The sequence below is a fragment of the Polyodon spathula genome, chromosome 8, assembly GCF_017654505.1.
Source record: "Polyodon spathula isolate WHYD16114869_AA chromosome 8, ASM1765450v1, whole genome shotgun sequence".
NCBI classification, from domain to species: Eukaryota; Metazoa; Chordata; class Actinopteri; order Acipenseriformes; family Polyodontidae; genus Polyodon; species Polyodon spathula.
This window is the reverse complement of record NC_054541.1, coordinates 16,451,227-16,469,997: the sequence shown is the minus strand read 5'-3', so window position 1 is coordinate 16,469,997 and position 18,771 is coordinate 16,451,227. Positions and strand designations below refer to the sequence as shown.

Genomic DNA, 18,771 nt, shown 5'->3' with positions numbered 1-18,771 from the left:
TGTGTGTGTGTGTGTGTGTATATGTGTGTATATATATATATATATATATATATATATATATATATATATATATATATATACACACACACACACACACACACACACTTCTTTTTTTTATATATATATAAGACATATTTTTCAAGACACGATTGGGACACTAAAAGGCTAACTTGGCTGATGGCACTAGCAAGATTATTATTATTTTCTTTAAACTAGACATGCCCCAGGAAGTTAAACAGAATATTAATTATTAAACATAAGATTGATGCTAACACAGTCTGATAAATTACTGTTAACTTGCTGAGCTATAGTTTTGCACCTCAAAATAAAAAATCTGAATACTAGTATAGTAAAATAGTAAAAACAGGACGATTTTAACAATTTTCTTGTTTCAGACCGGGACAAAAAAAATGAAGGCTGAAACCCGGGACAGTGAGTTTTTCTGGGACGTCTGGTAACCCTAAGTAGGTCACAGTCTGACTGCAGCTAAACCATTGGAGTGCATTTGAACTACACATGGATTAGGAACCAGGAAGTAGCTATGACATAAAATCTAAACAAAGATCTTTGACACAAGAAAGGAGGGCTACAGTGATTGGGGTGCTGGTGCTAATAAGAGGAAAGGCAATGGATTTAAAAAGCATTGCTTTGCAATAAATTCATCTGAGAATGTATAAAAAATGCAATACACTAGGTAACACAAATACTTTAAAAACAATTAAAACATTGCAAACAATAGTAATAATTGCCTGTGTTCTATTTTTGAAGGTAAGCTGGTGCACCCCCAGGCAGACTGCTCCTGCCCTTGTGTTCAGAGCTGCGGGGCAGGTTTGTGTTTCACTAGCTCCAGCACATGGGCGAGGAGTCTGACAGTGGGCGGGGTGATAGGGTAGTGCAAAGGGAACCTCTCCTCCAGAAACGGGGTCCGGATGTAGTACCTGGAAGAAACAAACAAGCAATTCGCCAACAGTTAAAGAGTAGGCTTATAAAGCAGGCACTCATTCTTCGTGGTTCTTATTAACTTTGTGTAAAGGTGCTTTCACCTGAGGGCAGAAGCTTCCTATCGGTTCTAATCGCCTGCTGTGGACATGTGGAACATAGGCTAGACAAAGTGTCTTTACAGAAGTAAGAGCCAGTGCCATCTAGTGATCTGCCACTTTGGATACAACTCTCCTTTTGTTTTGAATACTAGTCTATATGCACATTCAAATATAAAAGACACTTTGGGTAGATCTCTCTCTATCTCAGATGGATTGCAAACATCAATGACATGATAGTAAAAATAAGAAAAGAAGTGGCTCAGAGCAAGAATTTCTCTGCTAACTCGGACCTAGTGCCTAATGTCATAAGGGGGCTTGACCCAAAAACATTTGGGAACCCCTGTATTACAGCACTTAAAGTACCTCAAATAGTAACCCTTAAAATGCAATAACACTCAGAAATTATCTTTGTTGTGGCAGCGTGCACTGTGCCCCTGCAGTCCTGTCCGGATTACCTGAACTCCTCCCTGTACTCTGTCCGGATGTCCTCGGCTAAGCTGTTGCTGTACTGAATGCAGGAGCTGAGGATGTAGAGCTGCTGGTACAAGAGCACAGCCTGGCTGGGACTGAGCAGAGGCAAGGCTGGTGACAGCACCGAGATCACGGCTTTCACTACACTGCCAATGAAGGACACCTGCACCAGAGATAAGCAAACAAACAGCTCCACATTTCACTACACACTCTCAACCTTTACTGAAATGCGAAAGGGGGAATTCCACAGGTATTACAGACAGTGGGCTCTGTTGAAGATGGGTAAAGAAAGCTCTTTATTTCTATGCCTTATTCTCAGGATATCTGTTACACTTGCATCTGTTAAACTGGCTTTGCTCACAGGCCTGACAAAGCAGACTGTGCAAGAAAAATACACTCAACTTGTATAGCCGTAGCCCCCGAACACTTAGAAGCATATAACATAACATAACACAGCATTACTTACAATTTGGCATATCCAATTATTTTTGGCTCATCGCTGCGTTGACTCGGGAGTGGTGAAGACGAACACACGCTGTCCTCCAAAGTGTGTGCCGTCAGCCAACGACTTTTTTTTCACACTGCAGACTCACCGTGCAGCCACCTCAGAGCTACATTGTCAAAGGACAATGCAGCTATGGGAAGCTTATTGGCAAGTAGCCTGGCCAAAAGCTCAGCCAATTGTGCACTGCCCCCTGGGAGCTCTCACCTACGGTCGGCAATAGAATAGCCTGGACTTGACCTGGCGACCTCCAGGCTATAGGGCGCATCCTGCACTCCACCTTACCAGATGCACCACTCAGGAGCCCCTGACACAGCATTACTTTTAATGCCAGAACTGAGTGCTAATTGGGGAATGGCCACATGTATATTGTAGCAATTCAATTGCTCCATAAAGTGGGTGTAAGTTTCACCCACCTGTCCCTTTTATCAGGGTCAGTAGCATGGCCAGGTTAAAACTCAATTTCCCATCATTCCTTGCTATCACCCTTTGTTCATCCTCTCTCCCCATTGGCTCATACAGATATCCACTCCTCCAGTCTCAGAGCTCCTTGGAAGCCAGTACCTGTATTAAAGCTGGCTGGCTAGGCCAGGAGAGCTCTCTCTTTTTGCTTGAGGAATCCATTGTAATGCCTCCCTCTGCAAGCGTATATCTCCTCCCCTATGCTGCACAGAGAACACAGTTACCTAGTTGAGTTGGAGCAGCGGGATGGAGCGAGAGAGGGGACAAGACTGAGGTGTGAGGGTTGAGTGGAAGCTATTGTGTTAGGAAGCCAGTAACGGAACCAGGGAAGGGATGTGTAAATGACTTCTCTAGACGGGGTGAAAGAGAACAGAAGCAGGAATCCATTTTACAAACAGCACATTACTTAATTACAGTGTAACTTTAACTTTATTTTTGATAAATACAGGTGCATCCATTTACTCTTTTGTTAAAATCTTGTACTTTGTCTAAACTTTTCTTTTTTTGTTTACACTGTTACTTGTTTAAGTTTACTTGCTGTTCAAGGTCTGTTTAGGGTTGTCTTTGTTAGTGTGTTCAGTCTCCATTTTGTTCCTGATATTTTCCAAACGGCTGTTCAACATTCAACCCGCTACTATGAGACAGACTCACCATTTTCTACGATCGCTATTTTTTCAATAACCTTCATCTGTCATCATTAGTATAGGACTCTATTCGGGACTTCAAAAGGAATTGGTGAGATTATTCCTTTTCTGTTTACTGTTTTTTTTCAACTTTACTTTGATACGTTGGTTCCTGTAATTTTGGTTTTGTTCTTTTGTTACTTTGGATTATATGTGCATTGCTTCACTGGACTTGTTAGGGCTAAATTTCATTTATCATCCATTGCCATCAAGACTGTGTTTGTAATTGTTTTCCCCATATACTTATTCATTTACCTTTGTCTTTTTTGCCTGTGTGTGTGTGTGTTTTGTGTGTGTGTGTGTGTGTGTGTGTGGGGGGGGGGGGGGGGGGGGGGGGGGGGGGGGGTTATTGGAGGCCCACTGGACACCGCATTCATTTCACTTTAGTGTTATTTTGTTTGGATGTTTGTTTAGTTCACTTTACTTTCTTACTCACCTGTACCTTCCACCTAACTAAATGTTCTCTGCAATAAGTTATTGTCCTTATTTCATTTATTACATTATAGTTCACAACAATAAACCGTTTGTTCGTGAAATTGACATGTCCCTGCTTTTGCTGTCTGTCACTCTTGCTGACTTAGTTACAGATATTGGGCCAGTAGTTTCTCCTTAGGGAGGACAGTACAACTACTTCTCAGTTGTGCAGAGTGATCGTTACAATATAAAGGAATGCCACATTCTTTGTATGGGGGGTGAGTTTAGAGAATGGCCAGTGATGGCACTGCTCAGCCTGGACAAGAGGGTGCATTTATTATGAAGTCTATGTATTTGTTTTGTTTGAACCTTTTATTTTGGCCCCTGTGCTTGTTTATTTGTTCCTGTTTTGTTTGCTTGGTTCATAAAAGTGCACAATTGCACTTAAACTGAAGCTTTTCCATCTCTGGATCAAATTCCTTCCTGTAACCAGCCTGGGCCATGATGCTATCATGTCAATTATTATTAATTAAATCAAGTTTGCAGTTCATAAAATTATTTTTTTCTCAGAGGGTTATAAGTTAATTTCCACTTTCTAAAGTGCTGTTTAATCTAAGAGTGTTTAAAAAAAAAAAAACTTAAAAAAAAAAACAACAACAACAACAACAAAAAAAAGATTCCTTAAGTCTTGTATTAAAACAAGGGCCCTCTGCAGTTGAGCAATCTCTGAAAGGACATGCTAGTTAATGGGGATTGATCTGCATAATAGTGTCTCAGGTAACAGTAGATTCGCCTGGTAAAATCTGTCTCCACAGCACATGGATTCTTATTCAGCATTGTCACTGAACAATCCCCCAGCACAATGCAGAGTGTCAGCATAAAGTCAGGTAAGGAATACAATCCCTGGGCTTTCTGCAGCTTCAGAATCAGAACACTCACTAGACGAGGCTCCTGCACCGATTTCTACATTCTGCACGAGGGGGCAGGACCGCGAACATTATTCCCACAAGCCTTTCACCTCCTGAGGCCTGGGTTCGAGATCAGCACAGGTCAGTGTGAAATGAGTTTTAAAACAAAACCATCACCACCACCACCACACAATTCAGCTGAATCAGTGTACCTGTAATGGGGTCTATTAATGATCTTAACAGCGGCGGGTCTAAATACAGCCGTTCTTTAACTCTGTATTCATTGTTTTCCCCCGGGGGATGATTTTACTGACCCACTTATTAACATAACGACATACAATAACAATACAGAGAAATAGATACGCAAACAATTAAATTTATACAGGGATGGAAATAAGACTCCTATTGCACACCAGTTTCACCCATTCCAGGTATTAACTTGTGCTTTATTCGCCCCAGTGTATAGGTAACAAGCTCAGGTGTGTTTTATTAAACGCATAGCAAAAACCAGGAATGGGTTAAACTTCTATGCAATGGGGGTTAGGATCCCCCCCCCCACTGGTTTAGATCATTAAAATAGACCCCGATGTGGCCTATGTGATGCTTCTGTTAAGCTGTACTGTGCCTTTAAGGTGTTATATTTGTAATGCCTCCCTCTGCAAGCGTATATCTCCTCCCCTATGCTGCACAGAGAACACAGTTACCTAGTTGAGTTGGAGCAGTGGGATGGAGCGAGAGAGGGGACAAGACTGAGGTGTGAGGGTTGAGTGGAAGCTATTGTGTTAGGAAGCCAGTAACGGAACCAGGGAAGGGATGTGTAAATGACTTCTCTAGACGGGGTGAAAGAGAACAGAAGCAAGCTTGCTTCCTCGCAGCATGTTACCGTGGAGGGCAGTCCCTGCAGCACCGCCATGACCCATCCCACCGTCATGAACGGGCCCCAATCAGACGTTAGGTTTCCCTGAGAAACAAAGAAAAAGAAACTGATCAGCAAACCAAAGATTTTAAATAACTGAAACTGATTCCCCACCACTGGTTGTAAAATTGAATTACCAAAACCAAGGGATGTGATCACAAGCATTTACTACCACGTTAGACCAGATTTTTTAGTTTTTTTTTTTTTTTTTTTTTAAATAAAACAAACTGGTCAAGTTAATAAATAAATACCAAAAAAATATTTAACACATCAAAAAGGGGGTGCAGTAGTAATGTTGCTGGCATTAAAAGGAGGTTAGAAAATGGATAAATCCAGTTTTCAGTGGATTTGTGTAATAAATCAACACTGGAAAAATCAAAGGATGCTCTTCTTCATTTATGACTACTAATCAGTTACTTATTCTCTACTGAGATATGCTCCTTCTGTTCTCTCGCTGGCAGCTCTGTCTCTAGGGTAGAAAGGCACTCTTTGTGTAAGCTCTGGTAACCCAATCTCCTCATTCTACCAGGCCAGCTTTTGTGTGAAAGAAGAATCTGAGACTAGCTACAGGACTTGGGTTACGTTCTACCAATAAGTGTAGCAGTCAGCTGCAGAAATATATGATACTAGGAAAATAAAATCTGGATCTGCAATTCAACTGTAACTGACAGCCAGAAGAGTATAAATATGATTTATGGAAGCAAAGTATTCAACCACCTCTGCTGGCTTTGGAGCTTACTGTATTTTTGCAGTTTTACCGTGTTTTTCCCATGGTTATACTATGCAATCATCATTGTTTACCCTGGTTTACCATGTTTATTAATATGCTTTACAATAGCTCACTATTCTTTACAGTGCTTACCTGTGCTTTACCATGCTTTCACTGTGCTTTACTACACTTTTATAATGGTATCTCCGTCACCTTGACTAGTTAATACTTTGATATCCCTGAATCTTTCTCTCCAAAAACATTTGGGGGGTAAAATGATGAACAATAATCCCACATAAACAGAAAACAGTTTCCTCCAACTTCTGTGCTCAGTGATAAATGTTGCTTTTTTTTTCTAAAAAGTGGCAGACAGGCACCTGTGTCGCAGCAGACCAGCAGGTGGCGATGTTATGCTAGCTACAGGGAGTGGAATTGATTGGTTTCTCCACAACAGAAAGCTGTCCGTCACTTTTTCAACCTTTGTCGTGGGCAACAATTTGCAAGTACTTTGTAGTTAACAAACGTGTTTTCTCGACTGCATATTTTGGTTGCAAGAGCATTTATTAAATAATGTAACAAAAGCAAAGGTAAAGATCTTTTAAGAGTTTGCCATAGTAAAAGCATAGCAAAGTGAATGCATGGTAATGCACAGGAAAGGAATGTAAAGAACAGTGAGGTATGGTAAAGCATATTAATAAACATGACTAACCAGGGTCAATGGGCAATACATAGTATAACCATTGGACAAGCATGGGAAAACTGCTAAATACCATGCAAAAATAGAATGCATTGCGTTTCAAAGCCAGCATTATCACATGCACTAGAGTAAGTGCTTCTGGACAGATCTCTACCCACCTGATGTGTGAGGAGAATGATCTCATACAGAACAGCAGTCGCTGCTTCAGAGTACTCTGTTATCAGCTTCTGTATCTGGGAGACAGGACGGGTATTGAGTGCCAACAAAACACACTACTGTATTAGTGGAAAATTACTGCTGGCAAGACAGCAAACAGAAGCTCTGATCTCCAATTGCCATCTCATTCATGAGGGATCGTATTATTCAATCCGGATGTCTTTTCTAGCAGGTGTGTTAATGGAGCTGCCGTACTGTAACGAATAAAACATCCTGAAATAAAGAAGCTGTAAACGGGTGTGACTGAAAGTCCCTCTTGTTCAGTTACACTCCTGTTTCATCAGCCATGATAAAAGCTATTTTGATTGGCCGATCATGAGACCCATTTTAAGCTTTTTAATAATATGTCTAACAGTGACTTAAATTGAAGTCCTTTTTTGCCACTGTGAGACGCTCATTTGAACAGAATCCTGCTGATTGCAATGTATTGATGTGTTGGAATTGATTTAAAAAAGGATTCTGAAATGGAATTGGAATTGAAAAACAGGAATTGACCCTGACTCTGGGTCTAAATCTTCAACCTAAGAGAAAGTTCATGAACTTTAAATAATGGATAAGAGACAAAGATTGTATAGTTTACACAGCTAATCCTTTAAAGAAAGGTCTCACCTCAGATTCTGTGCCCCTGTCCGTTGGTACAGAATCAGCCACCTGCACAGTGCCAGGCCTGGACGTTGCATTATGAATTTGGGGTTCCCTGACCAAAGCCATTAACAGGGTCTGTGTTACTGCTCCCCTGCGAGAAACAAAGAGCACTCGAGTTGCATGTTTTCAAAGATAAATTCAAATCAATCTAAAGGGGAATGTCAGATCAGATTGCATGGGTTATAAACATGAAGTAATACTGGAATTGTGAAAAAGATTGGTACAGAAAGGATCATTGATACAGTATGCATCACTGGTACAGCATGCATCATTCATACAGTATGCAGCATTGAGAGAGCATGCAGCATTTATGTAGTATGCAGCACTGATACAATATGCAGCATCCATACAGTATGTAGCATTGATAGAGCATGCAGCATTGATACAGAATGCACCATTCATACAGTATGCAGCATATGAGCATTGATACAGCATACAGCACTGGTACAGTATGCAGCATTGATGCAGCATGCAGCACTGGTACAGTATGTCCAATAAAGCAACATGGCAGTGAAGAGGTTATTTTCTAAGAGAATCACAGAATACAGCTTGTAAAGTGTGAAAGCCAGTGGTCTGTAACATTAACATGGTCAGAGGTTAGAATGTGGCGTTGAAAGCATGACGTTGTTCAGTAGCAGGAATCAGCAGAGGGTTAGGGTTAGGGTTAGAGGTACAGCTTCATCTACAGTGCTGTCTAAGATATCTAGATATTCCAAACTGATGTACAAATACCAGCAAAGACACAAAAAGGTCCTCATCTCTCCCTTAAGCTTTACTCAATCGCTATCGTACTGGTGTGCAGTGTGTCTTTATGACTGGGGCCTCGTAGACAGCCCACTCTGCTCATGTGGGCAGAAACAGACTATGCTTCACGTTGTGGAGGACTACCCGCTGACAAGTTTCCTGGGTGGTCTCCGTGCTTTACACACAGCTGTTGATTCAGCAGTTGCTTGGCTGCGCAAGAACAGCACACGCTAAGAAGAAGACGACTCCCTTAAGCAAAAAGGTTTTAAAATGTACACTGAAATGTAAAAGCCAAGTCCTCCTTGTAGAGGAATGTGTTCCCTAAACTAGAACTGAGTGTTACTGTGAAGAAAAACAAAGCATCCCTGTGTCACAATGTAGTGTGTATAATATGTGCACACTCACCCTTTAGCTGTAAGGATGCTGGTCCGAGCCGCCTCAGTGTCTGTCTCTCTGAACATCAGTGCCAGAGTCTGTGCAATCATTATACAGACCCTACAAGAGATAGGGCTGTTGTGAAAACTCACACGGCAAGGCCTCAACATTCAAAACCTCTTACTAGCAGCTGCAACGTTAGCACTGCTCCACAACATCTTTGCACCCAACATCTTTCTTTTTATTCTTCTTTTTAAGCAAATGTTTCAAATTTCACTCCACAGCTTTTAAATAATGTAAACTGCCTCTCCTGCATTCTCCTAATTTTCTCAGTAACATGGTCGTCCAACCAGAGTAGTGCATGATGATGACATGTATACCCCCCCCCTACTGCCGCAAATATTCACACAAGCATATCTAGAAGGCTCTGAGTTTTGTAATGTCTATGAGATTTTAAGGGACAGACGGGGGGAGCTTGTAACCCTACAGTTAAAACTGCATTTGGAGAAAGTAAACAAACTGGGCCTGCCTTATTTCTAGTAGAACTGAATGCATATAAGGGTAAACTGTGACAGACCCCAATGAATGATATATTACAGTATGCAGACTATGAGGCATTGCAGGAGTTCTAGGTGCAATATACAGTAATGAAGTAGCTCCCCTGTGAGGTCTGGGCCACTAAGTGTTTACTTACACCAACATGTCAGCTTGGTGGCCCTGGTCGAGTTGTCCAGGTACATTATGAGACTTTGGCAAGTAATCAGAAAGTTTCTTGATCAGGAAAGGAAACAGATCATTTGACTAAAATAGAGAGAAAAAAAAAGACAATACCAGTCACCAAACTATAATAATAATAATAATAAAATAATACATATAATAAAAACAGGGTGGATGAAAGCTATGCCATTATATCAGCAGTATACAGCACACACTTGTGTAAATGGCCTCACATGACAGATTCACATGTTATGCAAATAGATCTATTACATATACAAGCTGCATCTCCCTGTTGAAGTCAGATTCAGTCATGCTGGGCAAGACAATAGATCTGTCCCAGCTTGACAGAGGCTGAATCGAGATGCTTTGCTGGCAGCAGGTACTAGCCAAGACTGCACCAATATTCACTTATAAATCACATATCAGAAATCAACCAATCACAAGTGAAGTACTTGCCAAAATTCCAGTACATTTCATCCTGTGTACAGATCTCATCCCACACCTAATTCCAATGTACATAACTGGTACTTTTTGTAAATGGATCATCCTATTAACTTCACTCTTTCGTTGAACTTGACACTAGTTTCTTCAAAGAATCAATTTTCAAAATTACTATAAACTTTTTAGAAACACACGTTTCTCCGGCTGCACTTTTGTTTTTAATAAACAGTCTCACCGCGACACAGCACCTGCAGGCCTACAAGCATTATTCAGGGACTGTGGTGGTTGATTCTGGACTGAAACATTTTACTAAGCTTCAGCTTCAGGTTTGCCTAAACTGCACGAGATGACATCTCTTATGAAGTAAGAGACACTCTACACAACATATTCACTTATAAAGTTTCACAAGGAACAGGGTTGACTCCAAGAGCCATTCTGCTGAACAGACCATGGTCCAGACTTCCAGTGGAAGTTCACTGAGAAAATTAGTGGTGATATTCACTGGGCTGAGTCCCTTGGTTGTACTGAGGAGGTGTGCACCCGGGTCTTACTTTCCAGAAGAGCCTCTTCAGCATGAAGTTCCTCTGAGCCGCTGTCTTTAGCTCCTGCACCAGGGCATAGGTCTTCTCCAGCGTGCTGTCCTCCTGAAACAGCTCGTAGGTCAGCTGACTGAACAACTTCACTGCCTGCTCTGAGCTGGACAGCAGGGAGAAACAACAGCCCAATCAACACACACGCACAGCAGCAGCAAGAGCAGCAGCAGATTTAGATACAGCTAGAGAACACTTCATCTAATTGTGATAACACTTGGTAGGGACATTCATTACTACTTAAATGGTCTTGTTCCATTATATTGCACTGAAGTATTATCTCCATACATCCCAGGCCGTGCACTGCGCTCACAGGATGCCAGTTTGGTGCAACTTCCACGGTTTAAAATACATCCCAGGGGTGAAAGGATGTTCTCTTACCGTACCTCACCAGAGGATTTGGGATTCCTCACCACCTTCAGTCAGACAAGCAGAGTCTGTCCCTGTTTTTAAATCACCTTTAAAAATGCATCTCTCTGAAAAGGTATTTCCTGGTATATTGCCTTAAGGTGTGAGTTGATTTTAAACAGCTGAATAACAGCAAAAACCTTTCTTATTCATTTAAAACTATTTTAGTTTTATTTTGCTCTGCTGAAATGTGTTCAGTGCTTTGAGAGGACCTTGAAAGGCGCTCTATAAGTGCGCGGTTGTTGTAATAACAGTAATGCATACATTACTGAATAGGTTTCAATGGATCAGGTGCTCTTACCTACATGTTCTCTGGCCCTGGCCTGGGGAGGTCAACTGAACCCTGAACTTCTTACTGTACTGAGGATCTTGCATTAGAGTTGACTGCTGCAAGTACAAAGATGATGTCAGGTTTGAAATAAAATTTAAAAAGCATTACATTCAACAAGTTTTAATAGATTCATTAAAATTTTGTAATTTTTTTTTAAGTTTTAAGCATAGTAATAGAATTTATACCCTGTACCTAAAATAACATGCAATCAACATGCACTGTTTTTTAAAAGCATTGGTAACTTCCTTTCCTGTAGGTCTGCGGCAGGGTGAGGGGTCACATCACAATGCTGTGGTCAGTCCCCTCCAATCCAGCCTCGTGATTGTTTAATAAATGAAGTAATTAGCTGATTAGGGCAGGTAATTCTAAAAGGCTGTAGTAAGTGGTGACACGTGAGAGGTATGTTACTGACTGAGTGCCTGAGTGACAAGGTGCTACGCTCTATAGTTCAATGACCTCTGATTTAAGTTTGCTTTGGTAAACTGTTTACTTGTAATTAAAAAAGTGTACAAATGTGCTGAAATCTACTTCTTCGTTCTCGTTTCCAGTGATCTCCGTGTTTACCTAGTTTACCATTGGCTGACCAGTCAAAGGGTCATCTAACTCACTAGTCAATTACTCGAAGTGGTGACGGACCATTAAAAGAAGGGGAGGGGACTCAGAAAAACAACATCTCCAGTAGTATTTTAGTCCTTAAAAGCAAGTCAAATCACAGGTTTGGACCGGATTCAATATTTAAAAAGTGGTGCAGTAATGTCTACATCTGCCACTGTTTAGATCAGGGGTGGCCAAAGTTATTCCTTCCACTCCTGGTCCAACCCGGTTCTAAATTATTTAATTGAACCAAATAAACCTCCCTCCACACTCTGAAGTAGTTCACTATCACTTTTTTTTTTTTTTTAATTTAGTCATCGCCAATTATTATTTTTTATTATTTTCTCCTCAATTTAATAATGTCCAATTATTTTTAGGCTCAGCTCACCATTACCACCCCTGCGCTGACTCGGGAGTGGCGAATATAAACACACGCTGTCTTCCGAGGTGTGTGTCGTCAGCCGACCGCTTCTTTACACACTGCAGACTAACCATGCAGCCACCTCAGTACTACAGCGTTGGAGGACAACGCAGCCCTGGGCAGCTTACAGGCAAGCCCGTAGGCACCTGGCCAGACTACAGGGGTCGCTGGTGCACGGTGAGCTGAGGACACCCTGGCCGACCTAGCTTTCCCTCCCTAATTGATGTCTGTATTGAAGCTGTGTATGCACATTGATGAAGGCTTTTTGGCTGAAACATGTGTGTGACTTTCCTTGCGGATTAGAACTTGAATCTGTTTGTTCTTATGTGTTCTGGTAAATGGGGTGCTGTCAGTTTGAGCGCTCCCCGTGGCACTAAACCCTAATGAGGTATCCGCCCAGCCCCCCCAGTGTCAGTCAGATATATCATATATATATATATATATATATATATATATATATATATATATATATATATATATATATATATATATATATATATTGCTTTGGAATCAAAACAGACACTGCACTCCTAGTACCCATCTGTAGTATATATTCAATGATGGTTGCTTTGTATATTACAGGTCATGAATATCCACGTAATTACATTGTAATAACTGGGTAACTGCCTGTATGTCACATTTGTCACATGGAAGTTGTATATTTGGAGCTAAATAGAAATTGCAATGAAACTTACTACAAACATTCACTTGTATAAATTCTTAGAGTTGTTTTTTGGCTTGTAGTTAGCAAACAAAGGCTACATTTCAGAAATGTTTGTCTCAATCTGATCACACAGACCATCAATACAAATGAGCATTAATGTCAGACGCAGAGATCATTACCTGCTAAATCATGACATATAATTTGCCTGGTGAGTTAAAAAACAAATGTACAAAATGTGCAAGATGGCTTCCTCTGGCATGTTATTCGGTGGCATAGTGGCAGGCAATGTCATTAGCCAATTAGTTTTATAGAAAATATTATTATTATTTTAAAAAAATATCCCATATTTTCTTTTGCATAATGCTTAAGACACTCGCTGGCCTTCGATCCTGTCACTTCAACACTTACTATAATGTAATTGTTCCAGGAGTTCTTCAAGTGCAGGAATATGGGCGAGGACTTGGTCACAACATACAGGTGCAGCTCCCGTGCAGCCCGCGGCTCGCTTGCTTCTGCCTGCTGGCCCCAGTCTGTGAGGATGGAGGAGGAGCACGCATGGAGAGCACGGACGCTGGCTGGCCCAGGAGAGCTCAGCGCCAGGGTGGAGAGGCAGGACGACAGCGACATTGCGGAGCGGGGCCCGGGAAGGGGCCGAGGGCAGGCCGGAGGATCCCTGCTGTCACAGAGACTCGGGCCTTGCAGGTCGGAGGAGGATCTGCTCTGCTTCACCCTGAAGTCTTTGGTCTCTATGGTGCCCCTGCAACAGTAACATTCAGCTTGTTAAAAGTACAGAGAGCTCAGCCAAGAATCCGACACTGTAATTGAAACTAATGGAATCAAACAACGTATTGAAAAGTTTGAAAGCTCTGTGAAACAGGCAACAGTTCATCAAGAACAAGCATGTTTGGAACAAAAATAAACCTGCAACAGACAGAACTTTCGTACATTCCATTGATCAAATGGCCAAATGGGTGATAAATGGACCTCAGATTAGACTATAGTGCACTTGTCTGCTAGTGAACTACTTGAGGTCCATTATCACAGACAGGCTGACGCACTGAATGCTCATCCTAAAGCCTATTACAAGCTACCATTACACAAAAAACACCAATAGAGAACCCTGCTTCGTCTTACTAAATATACTTACATGAAGCTGTTTCAGTCTTTCTTAAACCTTGTTAATATACAATTGGAATAAAGTTCCCTGTCTCTGGTTAATGGGTCCAATTTACTTCAGACAGCATTGGCCAGTTCTTTATTCCGCCATCACGCAGCATCATGCTTTGGTCTTTATCCCTGTGATATAATCATTGCAGATTTGCCCTTATAAAAGTTTCATAGTATTTTTGCACAGGTTTTACAATGCTTACCTATGCTTCCTCTATGGGGAACTTTTAAAATAGTGACTCTAACTACATGGATTCAGTTGCTCCAACTACCAAACAGTAGTTAAAAAATGGCATTTGACAAAACTGTGCTATGTATGTATAAGGATGTATAACAGTAATGACTGTGAACGGAACAATGTGTCAGAAATATCTCTAAACTGCTTGATGAAGCATCACATGTAAATGTTATTTTAGGTATTTTCAAAGTGTATTTTCCAGTATTTAGTTGAATCCTATTTAAAACAAAAAAACAAAACAAAACAAAAAAAATGCAATGCATTCTGATATGTTATACCTGTCTCAGGTACCTTTAACAGCAGGACTACATTTCCCAGAATGCATTGGGGTGCGAGTTGAACAGACTGCAGTAGATACATTTACCATGATTGTGGGACAGGGCATGTTTAAGTTTGCAGAAGAGACTGTGGGTGCAAACCTAAACGCAACGATGACCAGCAACACCACTAAAGCGTGTTCCTGATTTCAACCATGATGGCTGTAGACTCAATGAACTCACTGACTCAAAGAGCTGGAGAGCTAGCCAACAGAAAACACAGTGGCATCCACAACAAGGGTTTCCTTCTGTATCGAAATGTATATGAAAATATACAGATCACCAGCTATAGTCTATTTTCATTCACGACATTTAAATGATTAGAATAAAAAATATGGTTATTTTTTAATGCATTTAAAATCTTGTAGTCCATCATCATTCAACTGAGCGTTCCCGACTACATGGAGGTGTTGACCTTCCAGTGACGCTTGTTCTGACTCGACGCTGAAAAACAGAGGTTGAGTTAGATATGCAGCCTTTGAGAGGGGGATAGGCACAGTGCCTTCATCTTACCCTCCCTGGAAAATGCCAGCTTCACATTACAGTATCAAAGGCAACCTGAGCTCTGCTGGTCTGCATGAGCAGAAGATCGCTTTGCAGCTTGACATTTCCACTTGAAAGGGGCTCTGTCTGCTTCACAACACCACAAAACAGCCCCTTGTGGAGTCCAGGCAGGTACTGAACCCTACAGAGCCCAGAATAGGAGACTAGAACAGTGAGGTACTGAACCCTATGGAGCCCATAATACAAGATTATAAATTGGCTTCTCTCAAACTGTGGAAAGCATCACGAGACCCACACATACAGCAAGACTTCCAGTTTTATTTACAGTATTTCTAAATTCAGCCCTACTGAGCGTTTAATAGTCAAGCTCACTTTTTAGGGTTTAAGTTTAATTTTGCATCAGCTACATCGGCCATCACAGCTACAATTAAAACCAATAGAAATCTTACATGTTAATTTGTGAACAGAAACCAAGTGCATCAACTCTGTGCAGACTAGCATTTAACATAGTAGTGCAATCTAGTTTTAAGAGTATACTCTGCAAACGTGTGTGGTATCTGCTTTTGCTCCTAGCTGGAACTTGTGTTGCTGTTTGAATCAGCGTTGAAATAGGTAAGTGGATTGTAGTTTAATTGTTAGTTAAAATCGTTGCCTGCTAAAGGTAACCAGCCTGCACTTAAAAACTAGTAATTAAGTGTTGGGGTGTGTTGAATTGTGATGCAAATTTTGTGTAAAATATATGGCTCCAGGCCTACATAATAGTATGAATTGGCAATCAGTGTCTTAGAATGCCAGCCGTCGAAGGGCCACACGTCCAAGGGCAGTCTGAGCTGTGGCAGTCAGAGTGAGGACAGGTAGCCAGAGGACCTTTTCCAAATCTCTCTCAGTGGCTACTAGAGGCCTCATTCCAACTCTTAACATTAGCTGCATTTAAGTAACATTATAAAGGTGGTGTTGTTTTAAATGTTAGTGTGGTTCAATTGAATAGAGGTCGATTTGCAATTTGATTGGTTTCCACACAGCATTTTGTAGTTGCCTGATCCCACTGAAGTGCACTGAAACTATTGTACTGCTTAAGTATTGTCTTTAGCGCAGTTTAGTATAACAGGTAGCTAGCCTATTTGTGCACCAGCACGAAGCGGCAGCCAACCGAACAGCCTCTCTACCAAAGAGCCGGGAGTCTAGCTGTGTGAGTTCTTTGAGGAGAGGCTGTTGGAGAAAATCCAAATCTAGCAGCACTCTGGAAGCACTCTGAATGTCTGTACCCTCCCCCCACAACTCCTGCTCCTACTACTACTGTACCTATCTGTCTCACCTGTTCTGCTATGACTGTCTCTCACATCCCTGTTCTGTCCTCTCCCGTCCTCTGTCCTCTCTCCGCCACTGCTCCCCTAACCTCTCTAACCTCATCCCTATACCCCCCCCACTCTGTTCTCCCACACTCACTCTTCTGCTAACAAAGCTGATTTCATCTCTGCCTTTGCCTCCCACCTCTCTCTCGATTTCTTTGCTCTCACTGAAACCTGGCTCTCCTGATAACACTGTAACTCCTGCTGCCCTGTCTTCTCTCCATGTCCTGTCCCATACTCCATGTCTCAGTGGATGGGGAGGTGAGACTGGTCTGCTCCCTCCTTTCTCTTTTGTGTCCCCTCTGACCTCTCCTCACTCTCTGTTAACACCTTTGAATTTGACACTGTCCAGCTAACCTCCCCCTGTCAAATCCTACTATTTGTTCTGTACTGTCCCCCTGGACCTCTCACTCACTATCTCCTCTCCTCCCTCCCATCTCAGTCTACCCCAACTCTCCTATTAGGGGATTTCAATATCCATCTCTCCAACCCCATCCACTCTGCCGGATTCCTTCCTCTCCTTCACTCTTTCAACTTCTCTCTCTCTCCATCCCCTTCTACCTACAAAGCTGGCCATAAACTGGATCTCACCTTCTATAGGGCCTGCTGCCCCTCCACCATCTCTGTCATCCCTTTGGACCTCTCTGATCACTATTTCATCTTTTTCTCCGTCTCACCCCTTTCTCCCTACACCACCTGCCCCCACTGACACCTCCCGTCGTAACCTCCTCTCTCTTTCACCCTGTCCTTGCCTCCACTGCTCTCTCTCTCACCTCCCTCCTATCGACTCCTCCCAACTCTCTGTGGACTCTGCTACCTCCACCCCCTTCTCCTCCCTCACCTCCTCCCTTGACTCCCTCTGTCTCCGTCGTCCCGTCCCCCCCCAACCCTGGCTCTCTGTGCTCCGTCCGGCAAGAACCAAACTGCATTCTGCTGAAAAGAAATGGAAGAAAACCAAACTCCCTACTGCCCTAGAACTCTACCGCTCCCCCCTCTCCTCCTTCTCCTCTACCCTCTCCTCTGCTAAATACTCTTCTTTCGCATCACCTCAAATTCAACCACTTTAAATCTGACCTCCTTTTCTTCCACTCCTCATCTTCCCCCTCCTCTGCTCTCTCTATCTCCATTCCTCTGGAATCTACCATGCTCTCTCCCTCCTCCTCAGCCAAGAACCTGGTAGTAACCCTTGACCCCTGCCTCTCCTACTCCCAGCACATCTCCACTCTCGCACGCACTTGCCGATTCTTCCTGACCAACATACATAGAATTTGACCCTTCCTCACCAACCACTCCATGCAACTCCTTGTCCAGACCCTGGTAATCTCCCTCCTGGCTGGCCTCCCTGCATCCGCCACCCATCCACTCCAGCTCATCCAGTACTGCTCGCTTCTCACCTGGTATTCTCTCTGCCTTGCTTCTCCCATGCTACTCCACTGGCTCACGATCATCGCTCACATTCAGTTCAAGACTCTTGTACTCATCTACCGATGCCTTGACCAGACTGCACCTAGTTACCTCCAGACCCTCATCTCTCCCTACACCCCCACCCGACCTCTCCGCTCCACCTGCTGTACTGGCTGTACTTCCTCTATGCTCCCCTGCCTCCAGAGCCCGCTCCTTCTCCACCCTCGCCCTGCAGTGGTGGAACAACCTTCCTATGGATGTCAGGTCTGCCCAGCCCCTAACCACCTTCCGGCACCTCCTCAAGACACACCTCTTCAGACAACACCTGTAAAACTCAACTCTTCCCTTCTGGATAATATAACACTGCCTCTAATGCACTTATGTGTTCCCTATTTTACTGTACTTAATCCTGCACTTAACCCAATCTTTAGTATTTAGTATTTCACTTGCACTTGTATCTAAACCTGAAGTAACTATCAACACTTATCTGCTCTTGAACTGCCCCAATATTAAATCATACTAGGTAAGGGCGTCTGCTAATAAATAAATAAATAAATAAATAAACAATAATAATAATAATAATAATAATAATAATAATCTAACCAATACTGCTCAGTGTCTGCTTGTGGATACATGCCTAAATGCTTGAAAAATACAAGTTTGAATCTTTTAACTCACAGAAATGCTAAAGTAGGATCATCATGATCAACAGCCACAGTATGTGCACATTAACATTCAATGGAGTCCCTTCCTGTAACCCCTGTATATATCCTGGGATATTTCATTGGCTGGATTGTCCGTATCATGAGCATGACTGACGTTCTCTACAAGTACATGTAAATAA

The 18,771-nt window shown here is 42.3% G+C and overlaps 1 protein-coding gene across 1 annotated transcript in view; it reads right to left on the bottom strand.

Moving 5' to 3' along the window:
- Nucleotides 1-93: 93 nt before the first annotated feature.
- Nucleotides 94-18,771, bottom strand: part of LOC121319526 (uncharacterized protein C12orf56-like) — a 41,105-nt gene continuing 22,427 nt past the window's right edge. Inside the window, exons 4-13 of the mRNA XM_041257045.1 lie at nt 13,357-13,705; nt 11,240-11,325; nt 10,492-10,636; nt 9,477-9,583; nt 8,813-8,902; nt 7,628-7,754; nt 6,961-7,035; nt 5,364-5,441; nt 1,496-1,674; nt 94-938 (exon numbers count right to left, since the gene is read on the bottom strand). Of these exons, the coding sequence (XP_041112979.1) occupies nt 812-938; nt 1,496-1,674; nt 5,364-5,441; nt 6,961-7,035; nt 7,628-7,754; nt 8,813-8,902; nt 9,477-9,583; nt 10,492-10,636; nt 11,240-11,325; nt 13,357-13,705 (1,363 nt within the window). The 3' untranslated portion in view covers nt 94-811. The remainder of the gene's footprint in view (nt 939-1,495; nt 1,675-5,363; nt 5,442-6,960; nt 7,036-7,627; nt 7,755-8,812; nt 8,903-9,476; nt 9,584-10,491; nt 10,637-11,239; nt 11,326-13,356; nt 13,706-18,771) is intronic.